At 45.7% G+C, this 19,041-nt stretch overlaps 1 protein-coding gene across 1 annotated transcript in view; it reads right to left on the reverse strand.

Annotated features, from left to right (window-relative positions):
- LOC144685285 (organic cation/carnitine transporter 2-like) overlaps positions 1-19,041 on the reverse strand; it is a 94,577-nt gene that overhangs the window by 39,628 nt on the left and 35,908 nt on the right. Inside the window, exon 3 of the mRNA XM_078549705.1 lies at positions 12,486-12,640. Coding sequence (XP_078405831.1) covers positions 12,486-12,640 — 155 coding nt within the window. The remainder of the gene's footprint in view (positions 1-12,485; positions 12,641-19,041) is intronic.

The raw sequence follows: 19,041 nt of genomic DNA on the forward strand, positions 1-19,041 counted from the left end.
GTTGTCTAAAGCCTTGGTGAGACCACACCTGGAGTATTGTGTGCAGTTTTGGTCTCCTCGGGAAGAATATACTGGCCAGACTAATCCCTGGGATGATGGGATTGTTCTATGAGGAAAAATTGAGGAGACTGGGCCTATATTCTCTTGAGTTTAGAAGAAAGAGAGGTGATCTTACTGAAGTGTACAAAATTCTTACAGGACTTGACAGAGCAGATGCAGGAAGGACATTTCCCCAGTTGTGGGTCTAGAACCAGGGGACACAGTCTCAGAATAAGAGGTAGGCCATTTCGGACCAAGATGAGGAGGAATTTCTTCAGTCAGAGGGTGGTGAATCCAAGCCACTCACCGCCCTGACTTGGAAGTATATCATCATTCCTTCACTGTCGCTGGGTCAAAATCCTGGAACTCCCTCCTTAACAGCACCATGGGTGCACCTATTCCCTCTCAAAGGCAATTAGGGATGGGCAATAAATGCTGGCTTAGTCAGTGACGCCCACATCCCATGAACGATTTTTTAAAAAAGCAGCCTGACTGTAGATATTTCATCTCAACTCTTATGTACGGAAGATGATAGGCAGGAGAGAAAAATGTGATGTACATCTGAAAAACAAGTAAAAACAGAAATGCCTAACAGATATTGGGACTGGAGATATTCTCTGAATTCAAGAAAGTAAGAATGGTCAGCGATGACAATAAACCAGTCAGTCCATGGAAGCCTATCCCTCTGGTACTCTGACTAACATATGTAATCATTTCCTATATTAACTACTGCAGTAGATCTCTTCATAGTGATGCTTTTACCAGGTTCCAGTTCTTTCAATCCATATATAATTGCATTTCAAAATCCAAACAGTTTTACCTTTGGCTGTTTGATTTGAGATTTCTACTCAACCTTCAACTCCAACTTTGAAGCCCTAATCTTCAGTAAAACCATTACTCTCTCTCACCTGGCTGGTCTGCCTCTCACGGCCCTCTTCTCCACTTCCTTAATTCTAAGGCACATGGAATTTTACTGATATGGTGGATAACTGGCTTAGCCATTATTGTCAGATCTGGCTGGATCACATAAAGCACTATTTTGTCCTGCTTTCTTCTGTTAAATCTGCTCACTGTTCCAGGATCATCCTGGAATGCAAAGATAACCTATTACTACTTGTCTCCACTGAAACCATTTACTTAAACACTTTCCCCTATGTCTTCCAACTCACCTCCAATAATAGAACAAAAGGATAAGTGAAAGAGATCATGGACTTCTTTGTCACTAAGACCAAGACCAGCTGATCTGTTACTTCTGCTATTTCCCTGCCTTCCACCTGTCTACTGGACCATTCGTCCTTTCAAGATCTTCACTGCCCTAGCCCTGAACTCACATCTTTGTCTAATTTCTCTCCTATCTCAACTCATATCCTCTCCTGATCTTATCCATGAGACCCAATTCCAGCTCTCTTGACCCTATTCCTATTAAACTTTTCACTGCAAAACTTTCCTCCCTAGTGCCCATGTTAGCTGATATCGTTAATGGTTTTCAATCTTCCGATACTGTCCCTCTCTCCTTTAAATCTGTCATCATCACCCCTTCCTCAAAATATGAACCCCTGACCCCACTATTCTTGCAAACCACCATCCCATGTCCAACCTCCATTTCCTCACCAAAGTCCTTGAATGTGGTGTTATCTCCCAAAATTAAGGCCTACCTTTTCTCTAAGCCAATGTTCAAATCCCTCCAATCAGGTAAATATGCCATAGACTACTCTTAACAAATTCACAAATGGTAACCTATGTGTCTGTGACAGGGGTAAAATTTCTCTCCTTGTCCTTCTCGACCTGTCTGCAACCTTTGACATGGTTGACCACGTGATTCTCCTCCAATGCCTCTCCACTGTCATCCAGCTGAGTGAAGCAGCACTTGCCCATTTCAATTCTTCTCTATGCATTCAAGGGATATGAGTTCACTGGCTAGGCCAGCTTTTATTGCCCATCCCTAGATGCCCTTGAGAAGATGGTGGTGAGCTACTTTCTTGAACCGCCGCAGTCTATATGGTGTAGGTAAACCCACAGTGTTGTTAGGGCTGGCCCAGCGACTGAAGAAACAGCGATATATTTTCAAGTCAGGGTGTTGCTTGTAGGTGAACTTCCAGTTGGTGGTATCGCCATGCATCCAATGCCCTTGCCCTTCTAGATGGTAGGTGGTTGTGGGTTTGGAAGGTGCTGTCTAAGGTGGCTTGGTGAGTCTCTGAAGTGCATCTTGTTGATGGTACACATCGCTGCTACTGTGTGTCGGTGGTGGAGAGGGGGTGAATGTTTGTGGATGGGGTGCCAATCAAGTGGGCTGCTTTGTCCTAGGTGGTGTCAAGCTTCATGAGTGTTGTTGGAGTTGCAATTATGCAGGCAAATGGAGAGTATTCCATCACACTTCTGACTTGCGCGTTGTAGATGGTGGACGGCCTTTGTGGAGCCAGGAAGTGAGTTACTCGCTGCAGGATTCCTAGCCTCTGACCTGCTCCTGTAACCATAGTATTTCTACGGTGAGTCCAGTTCAGTTTCTGGTCAATGGTAACCCCCAGGAAGGATTAGTGGGGAATCAGCAATGGTAATGCCATTGAATGTCAAGGGGTGATGGTTGGGTTCTCTCTTGTTGGAGATGGTCATTGCCTAACACTTGTGTGGCGTGAATGTTACTTGCCACTTGTCAGCCCAAGCCTGGATATTGTTCAGGTCTTGCTGCATTTTGACATGGACTGCTTCAGTACCTGAGGAGTCGCGAATGATGCTGAACATTGTGCAATCATCAGCAAACATCCCCACTTCTGGCCTTATGATGGAAGATCATTGAAGAAGAAACCTGAAGATGGTTGGGCCTTGGACACTACCCTGAGGAACTCCTACAGTGATGTCCAGGAGCTCAGATAATTGACATCCAACAACCACAGCCTTTCTGCGAGGTAAGACACCAGGCAGTGGGGGGGTTTTCCCCCTGATTCCCACCGACTCCAGTTTTGCTAAAGCTCCTTGATGCCACACTCTCAAATTCTGCCATGATGTCAAGGGCAGTCATTCTCACTCACCTCTGGAGTTGAGCTCTTTTGTCCATGTTTGAACCAAGGCTGTAATGAGGTCAGAAGCTGAGTGATCCTGGCAGAACCCAAACTGAGCATCAGTGAATAGCTTATTGCTAAGCAAGTGCCTCTTGATAGCACTGTTGATGACACTTTCTGTCACTTTGCTAATGATCAAGAGTGAACCGATGGGGAGCTAATTGGCCAGGTTGGATTTGTTGTGTACAGGGCATACCTGGGCCATTTTCCACATTTCTGGGAAGATATCAGTGTTATAGCTGTACTACAGCAGTTGGGCTCGGGGTACTACAAGCTCTGAAGCACAAGTTCTTAGTACTATTGCTGGAACATTATCAGGGCCCATAGCCTTTGCAGTATCCAGTGCCTTCAGCCGTTTCTTGATACCATGTAGAGTGAATCAAATTGGCTGAAAACTGGCATCTGTGATGCTGGGGACCTCTGGGTGAGGCTGAGATGGATTATCTACTCAGCACTTCTGGCTGAAGATTGTTGCAAATGCTTCAGACTTATCCTTTGCTGGACTCTTCCATCATTGAGGTTGGAGATATTTGTGGAGCCTCTTCGTCCAGTGAGCTGTTTAACTATCCACCACCATTCACGATTGCCTGTGGCAGGACTGCAGAGCTTAGATTTGATCCACTGGTTGTGAAATCGCTTAGTTCTGTCTATCACTTGCTGCTTATGCTGTTTGGCACACAAGTAGTCCTGTGCTGTAGCTTCACCAGGTAGACACCTCATTTTTAGGTATTCCTGGTGCTGCTCCTGGCATGCCCTCCTGCACTCTTCATTGAACCAGATTTGATCCCCTAGCTTGGTGGGAATAGTAGATTGAGGGATATGCCAGGCCATGAGGTTACAGATTGTGGTTGAGAGCAATGCTGCTGCTGATGGCCCACAATGCCTCATGGATGCCCAATCTTGAGTTGCTAGATCTGTTCGAAATTTATCCCATTTAGCACGGTTGTAGTGCCACACATGATGGAAGGTATCCCCAATGTGAAGGCGGGACTTCATCTCCACAACTGTGAGGTGGTCACTCTACTGTTACTGTCATGGACAGATGCATCTGCGACAGGGAGACTGATGACGATGAAGTCAAGTATGTTTTTCCCTCATGTTGGTTCCCTCACCACCTGCCACAGACCCAGTCTAGCAGCTATGTCCTTTAGGACTCAGCCAGCTCAGTCTGTGATGGTATTACTGAGCCACTCTTGGTGGGGGACTTCAATGTTCATCACCCAGAGTACGTTCTGTATCCTTGCCACCATCAGTGCTTTCAAGTGGTGTTCAAAATGGAGTACTGATTCATCAGCTGAGGGGGATGGGCAGTACATGGTAATCAGCCGGAGGTTTCCCCGCCCATGTTTGACCTGATGCCATGAGATTTCATGGGAGCCAGAGTTGATGTTGAGGACTCCCAGGGCAACTCCTTCCTGACTGTATACCACTGTGCCACCACCTCTGCTGGATCTGTCCTGCTGGTGGTCAGAACATGCACAGGGATGGTGATGGTGGTGCCTGGGGCATGAACTATAAGGTATGATTGCGTGAGTATGACTATGTCAGGTTTTTGCGTGACTAGTCTGTGAAACAGCTCTCCCAAGTTTGGCACAAGTCTCCAGGTGTTAGTAAGGAGGACTTTGCAGGGTTGACAGGGCTGGGTTTGACGTTGTTGTTTCCAGTGCCTTGGTCGATGCTGGGTGGTCCGTCCGGGTTCATTCCTTTTTATTGACTTTTTAGCAGTTTGATACAACCGAGTGGTTGATAGGCCATTTCAGAGGGCATTTCAGATTCAACAGCATTACTGTGCATCTGGAGTCACATGTAGGCCAGACCAGGTGAGGACGGAAGATTTCCTTCCCTAAAGGACATTGGTGAATTAGATGGGTTTTTACGACAATCGACAATGGTTTCATGGTCATTATTAGACTTGACCATCTGCTATGGTGGGATTCAATCCCAGGTTCCCAGAGCATTACCCTGGGTCTCCGGATTACCAGTCCAGTGACAATACCACTATGTCGCCGTCTCCCCACAGGTGCACCTGGCCCTTGGGAAGGGGCACACAGTGGGTGGGACATTCCTGTTGGTGGACTTTAGAGGCCACCGTGCAGAGGGTCATCCTGTCAAATGTCCTGCCCTATGTCCTGAGTGAGCTCCTCCCCCAACTTCATCAACCGAAGGAGGTGAGTTCTGGGGTAGTGCCAATCCTGCTCAGCCTTGGGGAGGCAGGCCTCCGTCACCTGTACTCTTTGCAGCACCAGGTATTTGTCGAGCTGGCCTGGGAGGAGTGCACTGAGGGAGATTTTAATTTTGATCACAATGGGGCAGCCTAATATATCTTCTGGATAACGTGCGGTGCCATGCCCATAAAGAGGTGGGGCATGTCAGGAAAAACAACCTTGCCTCCAAGGCTGCTAAAACCACCAGGCAGCTGCAGCTGGGTCTGCCATGCCTTTACCCCACAACCAATCAGTTCATCCCACATTCCGCAAGGGGATTCAATGTCAGTGGTCAATTCCACTTCGGCTGCTGGCACCCGAGAGGGTGTCCACGAGGAAGGAAGGTGCGGGCTAAGGCTAAGAACATTGAAGCGTGCCCCCAGAGCAGTTCTGCAAGTGACCCTGAGCCTGCATGTTGTCGAGCCCGATTTGGTGTGGAGGATGCCGCACGTAGCGGTCCCATGCAACAAATGACTAAGGTGGTTCACAGATTCCCAGGCTGCTTGTCTTTTCTGTAGCCTTGAGGAATCTGTAATCCATGCTTATGCTGTGCGAGGTTGCAGACCCTTTTCCACTTTGAGAGGGCTGCTCCTCAAGTTCTGTTTGCCCTTCAGCCCCACGCTCCTGATCTTTGGTCACCCAGTGCAGAGGAAGTCAGGGTGGGGAGCCTCCTTGTAAGCCTGCTCCTGGCCAAGGTGTCCATTAATAGCTCCAGGCAGCAGGCAGTTAAGGAGTTCATGTGGCCTAACTGCCCCTCTTCTGGAGCCATGTTCATGTCCAAGTGACCTTGGAGAGGGAGCATGCAGTGTCTGCCAGTGTCTGAGGTCTCCTGGTGGGAATCGCAGGGGTTGGAATGCATCATCAGCTGAACTGATGTTTTAATTTAAGTTTCTGTTGAGGATTTCGTTTTTTTCTTTTTTGTTTCATCTTGTACATTTATTTTGTGATGTACAAATTTCCATTTACAGGTACTTGATTTACTTATCACACATTAACTCCATTGTGTCTCTCCTCAGATTTCTGCTTGACCTGCTGAATGTTTCCAGTGCCCCTTGAAACTCTTTCGAGTTACCAACAGTCACGGATTGCAACTCTTTTCGAGTACAATCACAGTTCTTGGTTTCCGGGAGTGGGACATGAACCCACGACCCTCTGATTCAAAGGCGAGGGTGCTATGAACTGAGCCACAGCTGACACCTCGAGTGCCCCTTGAAGGGGCTGATAATTAGTTAATTAGTTTATTTGTTTTAACTGGTGCTCAAGAATTGAATCAGCTGGGACACTGATAGTAGTTAGAAGGCAGGGATCTATAATCCTGCAGGTATGAATAAACCTATTATCGGGGAAAAGATCGGTGTTTTGTTTCATAATTGACAACCTGGCTTGGGTCTACTGAACAGCTTGGGTTCACTGACCTACATTGGTCCTCAGTCAAGCAACAACTTGATTTTAAAATTCTCATCCTTGTTTTCAAATCCCTCCATGATCTTATCCCTCCCTATCTCTGTGATCTCTTCTAGCTTCACAATCTTCAGCTATCTAAACTCATCTGATTCTGACTACTTGAGCTTCAGTTTTTCACTCCACCAGCAGTGCCTGTGACTTTAGCTGCCTAGGCTCTAAGCTCTGGAATTTGCTTCCTAAACCCCTCTGCCTGCTACCTCGCTTTCCTCCTCCTTTTAAGATGGTCCTTTAAAACCTAGTTCTTTGATCAAGCTTTTGGTCATCTGCTCTAATATCTTATGTCATTTTGTTTTATAACATTCCTGTAAAGTGTTTTGTGAAACAAAAATAAAAATACCTGGAAAAACTCAGCAGGTCTGGCAGCATCTGCGGAGAGGAGCACAGTTAACGTTTCGAGTCCATATGACTCTTCAACAGAATTAAGCAAAAATAGAAGAGAGGTGGAATATAAGCTAGTTTAAGGGGTGGAGGGAGGCGGGGGGGTGGGACAGGTAGAGCTGGATAGAGGGCCAGTGATAGGTGGATAGGTGGAGATAACCAAAAGATGTCACAGACAAAAGGACGAAGAGGTGTTGAAGGTGGTGATATTATCTAAGGAATGTGCTAATTAAGGGTAGAAAGCAGGACAAGCAAGGTACAGATAGCCCTAGTGGGGGTGGGGTGGGGTGGGGTGAAGGAATCAAAATAGGCTAAAAGGCAGAGATAAAACAATGGTGGAAATACATTTAAAAATAATGGAAATAGGTGGGAAAAGAAAAATCTATATAAATTATTGGGAAAAAAAAAGTGGGGGGGATCGGAAAGGGGGTGGGGATGGAGGAGAGAGTTCATGATCTAAAATTGTTGAAGTCAATATTCAGTCCGGAAGGCTGTAAAGTGCCTAGTCGGAAGATGCAGTGCTGTTCCTCCAGTTTGCGTTGAGCTTCACTGGAACAATGCAGCAGGCCAAGGACAGACATGTGGGCATAAGAGCAGGGTGGAGTGTTGAAATGGCAAGCGACAGGGAGGTCTGGCTCATGCTTGCGGACAGACTGAAGATGTTCCGCAAAGCGGTCACCCAGTCTGCGTTTGGTCTCTCCAATGTAGAGGAAACTGCATTGGGAGCAACGAATGCAGTAGACTAAATTGAGGGAAGTGCAAGTGAAATGCTGCTTCACTTGAAAGGAGTGTTTGGGCCCTTGGACAGCGAGGAGAAGGGAAGTAAAGGGGCAGGTGTTGCACCTTCTGCGGTTGCATGGGAAGGTGCCGTGGGAGGGGGTTGAGGTGTAGGGGGTGATGGAGGAGTGGACCAGGGTGTCCCGGAGGGAATGATCCATGCGGAATGCTGCCGGGGGCTGGTGAAGGGAAGATGTGTTTGGTGGTGGCATCATGCTGGAGTTGGCGGAAATGGCAGAGGATGATCCTTTGAATGCGGAGGCTGGTGGGGTGATAAGTGAGGACAAGGGGGACCCTATCATGTTTCTGGGAGGGAGAGGAAAGTGTGAGGGCGGATGCGCGGGAGATGGGCCGGACACGGTTGAGGGCCCTGTCAACGACCGTGGGTGGAAAACCTCGGTTAAGGAAGAAGGAAGACATGACAGAGGAACTGTTTTTGAAGGTAGTATCATCAGAACAGATGCGACGGAGGCAAAGGAACTGAGAGAATGGGATGGAGTCCTTATAGGAAGCGGGGTGTGAGGAGCTGTAGTCGAGGTAGCTGTGGGAGTTGGTAGGCTTGTAACGGATATTGGTGGACGGTCTATCACCAGAAATTGAGACAGAGAGGTCAAGGAAGGGAAGGGAAGTGTCAGAGATGGACCATGTGAAAATGATGGAGGGGTGGAAATTGGAAGCAAAATTAATAAATATTTCCATGTCTAGACGAGAGCATGAAGCAGCACCGAAGTAATCATCGGTGTACTGGAGAAAGAGTTGTGGGAGGGGGCCGGAGTAGGACCGGAACAAGGAATGTTCCACATACCCCATAAAGAGATAGGCATAACTGGGACCCATGCGGGTACCCATAGCCACACCTTATATTTGGAGGAAGTGAGAAGAGTTTAAGGAGAAATTGTTTAGTGTGAGAACAAGTTCAGCCAGACAGAGGAGAGTAGTGGTGGATGGGGATTGTTCGGGCCTCTGTTCGAGGAAGAAGCGGAGAGCCCTCAGACCATCCCGGTGGGGGATGGAGGTGTAGAGGGATTGGATGTCCATGGTGAAGAGGAGGTGGTTGGAGCCAGGGAACTGGAAATTGTTGATATGATGTAGGGTGTCAGAGGAATTACGGATGTAGGTGGGAAGGGACTGGACAAGGGGAGAGAGAATGGAGTCAAGATAGCAAGAAATGAGTTCCGTGGGGCAGGAACAGGCTGACACGATCGATCTGCCGGGACAGTCCCGTTTGTGGATTTTGTGTGGGAGGTAGAAGCGGGCTGTGTTTTGTGATGTTTTATTACATTTACAGCACTACATTAATTGTTGGTCATATCTTATTTATGACTCCTATTATAATTACTTCAGTATTTGCTTCAGCTGGAGTATTTGACTTGTTTGTGACTAGAACTCCCTTTCTCTAAAAATCTTAATGTCTCTGAGCTGTTTTCCCTCAATTATTAGTAATTGAAGTCCTTTATATCACAATTTAGCTTTTCCCAGCCTGATTCAGGTGCAACCTGTCACAATGGTGCTAATGTCCCATGAAATGGATTTCCTGCTCACTCTTGCTCACCATTCTCTTAGCCATGCATTCACCTCCCTGATCTGTTTGTTCTGATGTCAATTAGCATGTGACTTGGCTAATAATCCAGCAAAAACCACTCTTGGAGTTTTGTTTTCTGATTTGGCTTCTAATTCCTGATAATCCCTCAGCAGAATCACTTCTCTCTTCCTCCCTATGTCATTGATTCTAACATGGATCTTTCCCCACCCTTTCCAGCCATATCAAGGTACCTTTTACCCTGGCATCAGGTAGGCAACACACTCTTTGGGACTTTTGATCGTAACTGGAATGTCTCAAGGCAGAGAAATTACCTGCAGATGTGGTAATTTGGGACATTCAAACTTTTATATTTAACAGTCCTGACGCCCAGGCTGCATTTGTATTTTTTAATTTGCTATCAGTAATTTAATTCTACACAATTACATGAGTTTGAATTAATTCGTTGTTTTTTGTTTAAACATTTTAGTTTAGTCTTCTCTCTATTCATTTATTCTCTACATATTCGAGATTTGTTTAATGAAATTTGGATACTTTTATTGGTGGCATCCTCTATTTTATTAATGTGCTGATTATTTATTGGTATATTTACATTTACAGAAAATACTTGTGAAACTGAGATTAATAGGGTGCAGCAGATATGTGACAATGCAGGCCAGCCAAGACAATCCTGAAATTAAATAAAGGGAAGTTTAAAGTAAAACAGTTAAGGGAGAGGGCATGTGAGGAAATAGAGAAACTAGAGAAAGATGCGGGGGGCGTCTCTGGAGGAAGTCGGGCCCATTAGACTGGTGAAGGCAGGCAGCTGTAGAGACAGCTGATCAGATGGATCTTGCAGAACTGATGTCACCGGACTTCAAGGCCAGGATTTTTAGATGACGGTTTCACTTCCTGTCATCCGAGGGTGTGGTGGGTAGGGGGGGTGGTGTGGGGATGGGGTGAGCTGGTGGGGAGGGAGGCAGAGGGAGAGTTGATTAGGGTGGGGGGTTCAAACAGCAGGGATACAGATACAACTAAAACACCTACCATGTTGCAGGCTCTGTTGATGTCAGCGATTGGGCCTCAGCTTGTTGGATTAGGCTACATTCACAGGCAAGGATGGTGGCGGGCTCTCGAAGCTGCAGGACCAATAGCAGGACCTCCAGCTTCAAAGCAGAAGCAGGTTGCCATGGTGTAAGTGAGATGGTGTTCTGAAATGGAGCCTTCCCTCCTCCAGGTTTTTCAATTTTAAAGTAGAAAATGGCCTCTGCAGCCAGGTCACCACTGTGGGGTAGGAAGGGGAGGAGGTGGTACTGCTCCACAGGGCTGCTGTTGGATCCAGGCTGGCAGGGGGTGGGGGTTCTCTAAGCTTGCCTGGAGTACTGGTCCTCAGTTTCTGAATGGGAGGCCACCATCAGGCAGCTGTATTGTCCTCCACAGCCTATGGGGACCTGGTAGCTGACTGGAAAATGCATATCAATCTTGGATACAGGCCTCAATGAGCTTTTAATTTTGTCCAATTAAAAATGGTCCAAAAGGGGCACTGAAGCCAAAGAACAAGCACACAGGCTGGTGGCACTTTTTTGTGCCCAGCTACTTTTGTCCCAGCAGGGGCTAAAAGTCCTTACCTTAGAGGTATACTATTGATCACCTGGTCAGAATTAAAAAAAGGACAGTTTTTCAGTGAGGAGACAATAAAGGTATAGAATCATTGACTCTTATGGCATAGAATGGGACCAGTCAACCCACTATATGCTTGTGGTGATTCTTTAAAAGAACTGGCTAATTTATTCCCACATTGTAGCCTTCATCCCATATCCCTGCGAATGAACTTTCTTCAAATACAGACCCAATGCCTTTTGAATATTCAGATGGAATCTGACTCCTCTGCCATTGCAGGTTTGTGAGAACAGGCATGTGATTTTATTGGAAATTTTAATCAACAGGATATTACCTTGGAAAATCCAAACGGCTTAGAATCAGAGTTGGCAAATGTAGTGAATGACTGCTTATTGCCCCAGTGTGTGACTGACGCTACAAGCAACAGGGCTTATCTTAATCTAATATTTGTTAGGGGCTCAGAAAGTGTACAAGATATGGTTGTAGTCACTAAAGAATGATAAACTTTAGCATAATCTTAGTGTAGGAAACACTGATGTTCAGGAGCTTTACACAAAGTATATGAAATGATGGAACAAATAAAGCAAATAAAATGAGAAGAGGTAGTTCAACAACACTTCACTAGAAATGAAGCAGAACTTTAAAAATATAATCCTGAACACTGCAGGATAAATACATTCCCACAAGCAATAAGCTCAGACTAAGTAAACAGCATGAAATGGATTAACAGTTGAATTTAACATTTGAATAAAGAGGGAAAACTGGCTTGTACAAATCCTGCCATAGAGAAGTGCTGGAATGAATACTCAAAAATGCAAAGATATGTAAAAAGGGTGAATCAGAGACCTGGAAAAAAAGGTTTGGATCTGGGCCTAGGGATAACAAGAAAACATTGTTTCAGTGTCACAATTGCAAGAGGTCAGTCAGGAAAAAAGGTGAAACAATAAAATGAGTGGGTTTGAAATTGAGGATGGGCATATATTCTGAATGACTGTTTCCTCCAAATAGTTAAATGACATGAGCAAAAAGCTTAGAAACTCCTGTTCTAGGACAAGACCCGGTGCTGCTAATCAACTTAGTGTGGGCCCTTCCATTGCACATATGTCAGAAGGGCCAAGGCTTGTCAGGTGTCTGATTTTATATTATTCAGATTCTTCTTGCAGCTTTTTTTGTCAAACTGAATTTTCTTTTTTTCTTTTTCTGTTATTCAGTAATCCTCTAGTTCCTACTCCCAGCAGGAACATTCTTGCTGCCTGTCACGTTTCAGAATGTTTTCCAAAGAAAAAAATTAGAAGAAAATTCAGCCTCAATTCCACAGGTGTTCTGCTAGTCTTCTGGGCCGATATGAACTTGGTATCATATTGAGAATGACAGAATCATCAGAGGTATTGAGGCTAAATAAAAGGACTGAATGATGTAGCTACTTACCAAGAACAAAAGCAGCCACCACGTTTGAAATCTGTCCAAGGCCCACAAGGAAATTGAGAATGCAGAATATCTCCCAGTTTGGAGAGAGTGCCTGAAGCAAGCTAAATACAGTCTGTATAGCCATAGTTCCAAATATAACTAGTTTCCTCCCAAACCTGCAAAGCAGAAGCAAACCAAGTTTGAAATAACATTACTGTATACTTACAGACATACACACTTTCACTTATTCACATTCTAAATCATGCACATATCTGTACGTACAGATGTACACTGGTATACATGCAATATCCATATTCTCCCAATTATACCTACATGAACACAGACTTCCCCACTAACACTTAGATTTAAGTATAGACAGATGAGGATATTGGTGGCACACAATTGCCATAACTTTGGCAATGGTTGGAAATTAAGTGAGGCCTTGTCTCTGGGATTGTGGGGTGGCTTGTTGTGGGTGTAACCTCTACTTACTCCCAAAAAAGTGCTATTGGTATTAGAGGGAGCAAGCTGGGAGGTGGGGTCAGGTGTTATTGTCATGTTTCTGTCCCTCAGAGACCCACTGTAGAATCTGCATTGATATGTTTGTGACAATACCAACTGCAGCCCAGTGGAGTTGGCATCCACTTGGGTGGCAGAGGAGTGGTAGCCTGAAGAAAGGGGTTTCCAGTTTTGTTTCAATGCTCAGTGCCTCCCTACAAAGGGGACCACAGCAACAACTGAAAGGTGTTTATTTGGACAGAACCCAGGGTTTCCACTCTAGATAAGCATATTTTTGATGGAACTTCCAGCCACTTTGGCAGACATCTGTCCTAGTTGTGTCTCAATGTCTTGTTAAATAAACATATTCTCATAATATTGTCATCACTGACGAGGCTGACATTTATTACCTATCCCTAATTATCCCGAGTAACAGCTTGATATAACAGATTGGCTTGTTAGACCACTTCAGAACAAAGTTAAGTGCCAACCAAGTTGGCATGGGACTGGAGTCACATAAAAATCAGATCTGGTAATGGTGGCAGGTTTTCGAGCTGAAAGGACATTAGTAAACTAGTTAGGTTTTAATGATAATCCAACAGCTTTTAACGATACCAGCTTTTTATTTCTGTAGGTCTAAGAACTGATTTTAAATTCAAATGGTGGGATTTGAGTTCATGTTTGAATGCATTAATAATCCAGGCCTCTGAATTATGTGTTCATTCATACAACCAATACAGCATCATTTCCCAGTTATTGATAGGTATTCACCAAGCCTAGATAATGAACATTTGCCAGGTGAACTTGGGAAGAGTTATTGACAGAGACCCTGGGACAGGTGCAATTCAACACACAATGCAATCCACCTTTTAGAGGATTTTAAACCTTAAATAATTGTCTTCAACAAAAATTGCCTGTTGGTTGATCTTTTCAGCTTCCTTCTGAGGTCCTCTCCAGCATAGATGCTATTGTCCAGTCAATTCGTTTCACCACATATTGTGAATTATCTGACTGCAGGTGACACAGCTAAGGTTATGGACAACATCCTGGCTGTAATACAAAAGGCCTGTGCACCTGTACTAGCTGATCCCTGAGCTACATTGTTCCAGTATAGTTGTGACACTGGAATCTAATATGAAAGATTGCCCAAGTATGTCCTATATATAAAAGACAAGATAAATCTTCCCCAGACTAATTACTGTCCTATCAGCCTCCCATTCTTCATCAATAAAGCCATGGGCTGAGTGGGCTTCGCTGGCTGGACCAGCATTTATTGCCCACCCCTAATTGCCCTTGAGAAGGTGGTGGTGAGCTGCCAGTGCTATCCAGTAACACGCAACCTTCTCACTAATGTTCTGTTCATGCTTCATCAGAACGCTTCATACCTTATCACAGCCTTTATCTAGATATGGATGCAAGATTCGTACATCAGGGCAGTGGTGAGATCAAATGTCCTCAGCATCAGAGTAGCATTTGACTATGGTACCTAAGCAGCCTTCATATAGCAGGGGTCGGCGAGGGTCAAAAGCTGGGACATAGCATAATGACAATGTTATTGGATGCAGTAGCTTGGCATAATGCTCCAGTGACGTGAGTTCAAATCCCACCATAGGAGCTGTGAAATTAAAATTCAATTAATTAATAAATCTGGGGCCAAAAAAAAATGCTAAGAGGCTGTTACAAATATCTTCAGGGAGGAAATCTGCTGTTCATACCTGGTCTGGCCTACATGTAACCCAAGCCCACCATGAAGTGACTGACTCTTTAAAGTCCTCTGAAATCCTCTGTAGTATCATACCACTACAGAAAAATCAAATAAGAACAAAACAGGATGATTCACCTAGCATTGACCCAAGCACTGGAAATGACAAATACACACCCTGCCCCATTAACCCTGCAACAACCTCTTCACCAATACCTGGGAGCTTATGCTGAAACTGGGCGAGCTGTCCCACACACTAAGCACAGACTGATATAGTTGTACTCATCAAACCATGCCCTACAGCCAATGTCCCACAGCTCCTCTGTAAACTGTCCTGGCTATGTCCTGTCCCGTCAGCAGGCCAGACCCACCAGACAGGGGGGATTGGCCTTAGAAGTCCTAACATTGACATCAGAGTCCATGAAGTTGTCAGACTAAACCTGGGAAAGGAAATACCCTGCTGACTCCCACCTACCATCCTACCTCAGCTAATGAATCAGTACTCCTCCATGCTGAACATCACTTGAAGAAGCACTGAGAGTAGCAAGGGCACAGAATGTACTCTGGGTGAGAGACTTCAATGCTTATCACCAAGTGTGGCTTGGTAACACCATACTGACCAACCTGGCAGAGACCAGAAGGGCAAAACTGCTAGACTAGGCCTGCAGCAGTGGTGAGACCCAACAAAAAGGAAAATCTTGCTTGACCTTGTCCTCATAAATCTACCTATCTACCTTTTTGCAGATGCATCTGTCCATAATAGTATTGTTAGGAGCGACAACTGCACAGTCCCTATGGAGAAGAGGTCCCAGTGTCACATTGAGGACAACCTCCAACGTGTTGTGTGGCACTGCTACCATGCTAAATGGGATGGACTAAGAACAGATGTAGCTGCTCAAAACTAGGCATCCATGAGGCACTTTTGGTCACCATCAGTAGCAGAACTGTATTCTACCTCAATCTGTAACCACGTGGTGCAATAGTATATCTTCTGATTCCAAATAAGTTTGAGATAATAACACTTAAGATTAAAAATGCTGGAGTTTCTTTGAGTGTACTTCTTGCATCTCCCCATGTAGCTGGTAAACCAATACATTGTTACTCGGCACGTGGCTGCAGTGCAGCAGTAAAATGTGGCACTCCGAATGTGCATCATCATAACAATTAGTTCCCATTTCTTTACAAATAATCCAACAATATAACACTAAGATAAAAGCAAAATACAGCGGATACTGGAAACCTGAAATAAAAGCAGAAAATGCTGGAAAAACTCACCAGGTCTGACAGCATCTGTGGAGAGAGAAACAGGGTTAACTAAACTTTAACTCTGGGCAACATTATCCCCCCCGTTGGGGGGGATGTTCAGGTGCAGGTGGGCGGCTTCCTGATCAGTGCCCCCCCCTTGGGGGCACGCCACCATTTTACGTGGGCAGGCCTTAAACAGCGCGCCCAGCGTAACGTCCACCAGGGAGCGCTATGTGCTTCCCTGTGCGGGTGGGGTGGGGAGGGGGATTCCCTGAGCCAGGAGTGTGCTCTTTCACGCGTGCGCACAAAAGAGTGCACAGATCTCCCTGCAGCAAAGTGCTGCCACAGGGAGATCAGCTTAGGTTTGAAACATTAAATAAAGATGAGGAAAAAATTTTGCTGCCATGTCCCCTCATGTGACACTGTCACATGAGTTGGGACATGCCCATAACTTTTATTTTAAAATATTCCGAAATATCTCCTGCCAGGGCTCCCAGCCTGCCTGCCAACCTGAAGGTTGGACGGGCAGGTCCATTAATGATTTCAATTACTTTTTTAGTGGCCTTAATAGGCTGTTGACAGGTTGGTGGGCACGCAGCCAAATGTAAATGACACGGGGTGACGTCAGGATGCCCGGCCGACATCACCCTGCGTCATTTTACGCATCGGAGGGTGGGCCGCACCCCGTGCTCACCGACCAGAAGATGCAGTTGCCTGTTTCTCTCCCCACAGATGCTGTCAGATCTGCTGAGTTTTTCCGGCATTTTCTGTTTTTATAACAGTAGAACTCCTCTACCATCACCATCAAGCAAGGGGACCACTAGTTCAATGAGGAGTGCAGGAGAGCATGCCAGGAACAGCACCAGGCATACCTAAAAGTGATGTCACAACCTGATGAAGCTACAACATAGGACTACTTGCGTGCTAATCAGCTAAAGCATCATGTGATAGATAAAGTTAAGCAATCCTGCAACCAATGGATCAGATCAAAGCTCTGCAGTCCTGCCAGATCCAGGTATGAATGGTGGTGGACAATTAAATGACTAACCATAGGAGAAGGCTTTAGAAACATCCCTAGCAATGATACAGGAGCCCAGAACATCAGTGCAAAAGACAAAGCTGAAGCATTTGCAACTATATTCAGCCAGAAGTGTCGAGTGGCTGATCCACCTCAGCTTCCTCCTGAGATTCCCCACCACCGTAAATGCCAGTCTTCAAATAATTTGATCCACTCCAAGAAACATCTAAAGGCACTGAATACAGCAAGGAAATGGCCCCTGAAAGCATCCCAAATGTAGTACTGAAGACTTGTGCTCCAGAAGCTAGCTGCACCCTAGCCAGGCTATTCCAATTCAGCTACAATATAGGCATCTTTCCGACAACGTGAAAAATTTGCCAGTTATGTCCTGCCCACAAAAGGGAGAACAAATCTAATCTGGCCAGTTACTGCCCCAGCAGTTTACTTTCAATCATCAGCAAAGTGATAGAAGATGTCACTGACAGTGCTATCAAGCGGCACTTACTCAACATTAGCAGCTCAATTTGGGTTCTGCCAGGACCACTCAGCTCTAGACATCCTTCCAGCCTTGGTCCAAACATGATCAAAAGTTTTGAATTCCAGAGGTGAGGTGTGAATAACCGCCATTAACATCAAGATAACATTTGGCCGAGTGTCACATCAATGAGCCCTTACAAAATTGAAGTCAAAATGGGAATCGGGGAAAACTCTTCACTCTTTGAAGTCATTTGCTGATGATTGAACAGCGTTCAATATCACTATAGAAAAAGCAACTCCTTAGATAATGAAGCAGTCTGTGCCCATATGCAGCAAGACCTGGACAACATTCAGGCTTGAGCTGATAAGTGACAGTCCACCACACAAGTGCCAGGCAATGACCATCTCCAACAAGAGAAGATCAAAGCTATGTCCCATTGACATTCAATGGCTTTACCATCACTGTAAATCCCACAATCCATAATCAACATCCTTGGTTGGGGTTGGGGCTGGGGCTGGGGCTGGGGGTGGGGAGTGATGTGGGTCTTACAAGGCACAAGTCAGGAGTGTGATGGAATACTTTCCACTTGCCTGGATAACTGCAGCTCAAACAACATGCAGGAAGCTTGTTGGCATTCAGGACAGAGCAGCGTGCAAGATCACCACTCCAAACACCACTTTAGATGTTCACTCCCTCCTTCACTGACACAGTGGCAGCAGTGAGTTCAAGATGCACTTGCAGCAGCTCACAAAGGCTCCTTCTGCAGCAGCTTCCAAACCCGCAGCATCTAGCACCTAGAAGGTCAATGGCAGCATATGCTTGGGAACACCACCTTAACAATTCATTTCTGCCACCATCAGCACACAGAGACGGATGCACTGCAGCAACCTGTCAAGGCTCCTTCAACAGCACTTCTAAATCTATGACCTCTACATAGAAAAAACACAGGAGAGCAGGTGCATGGGAACACCACCATTAAGTTTCCCTCCAAGCCATCCTGACTTGGTAATATATATGTCAGCATCTCTCCACTATCACTGACTCAAAAGCTTGGAACTCCTTCACTAACTGGGTTGTGAGACCCAAATTTTCACTCTCGGGTCATGCATATAGAGACGGGGCAATTCCCGGCTCTGCAAACCAACCTTTAAAAATGGCGGCCCGCAATTCCAATTTTTTCAGGGTGGATGGGGGAGGGAGACGTGGGCTGAATGACAAGTCGAGCTAGCCACCCCTGAAGCGAATGCGGAGGCTGCCAGATGCGAGGGCAGAAGGCCTGTCTCTGTGCTCCGGCACTTTGTTGAATTAAATTTTTAAAAATTAAAGTCAAAAAAACAGCCCTCCAGCCTTCACCCCTCAACCCCCTCACTCCCCCACACAATCCCCATGCCAACATATGCCACCTCATGCTACCCACCCACCCGCATGGCCCTTCATACCTCCTATGCCACCCATTCCCCTCTACAAAACCCCAATAGCCGCTCATACCCCCTTTAAGCCCCACATCACTAGGGAAGTGGTACTAAACAAACTGCTAGAACTGCAGGCTGACAAGTCTTTGGGTCCTGATGGACCTCATCCAAGGTTATTAAATCAGGTGTCTAATAAAGTAGTAGATGCATTGGTGTTAATTTTC

The sequence above is a fragment of the Cetorhinus maximus genome, chromosome 10 (genome assembly GCF_964194155.1).
Source record: "Cetorhinus maximus chromosome 10, sCetMax3.hap1.1, whole genome shotgun sequence".
NCBI lineage: Eukaryota > Metazoa > Chordata > Chondrichthyes > Lamniformes > Cetorhinidae > Cetorhinus > Cetorhinus maximus.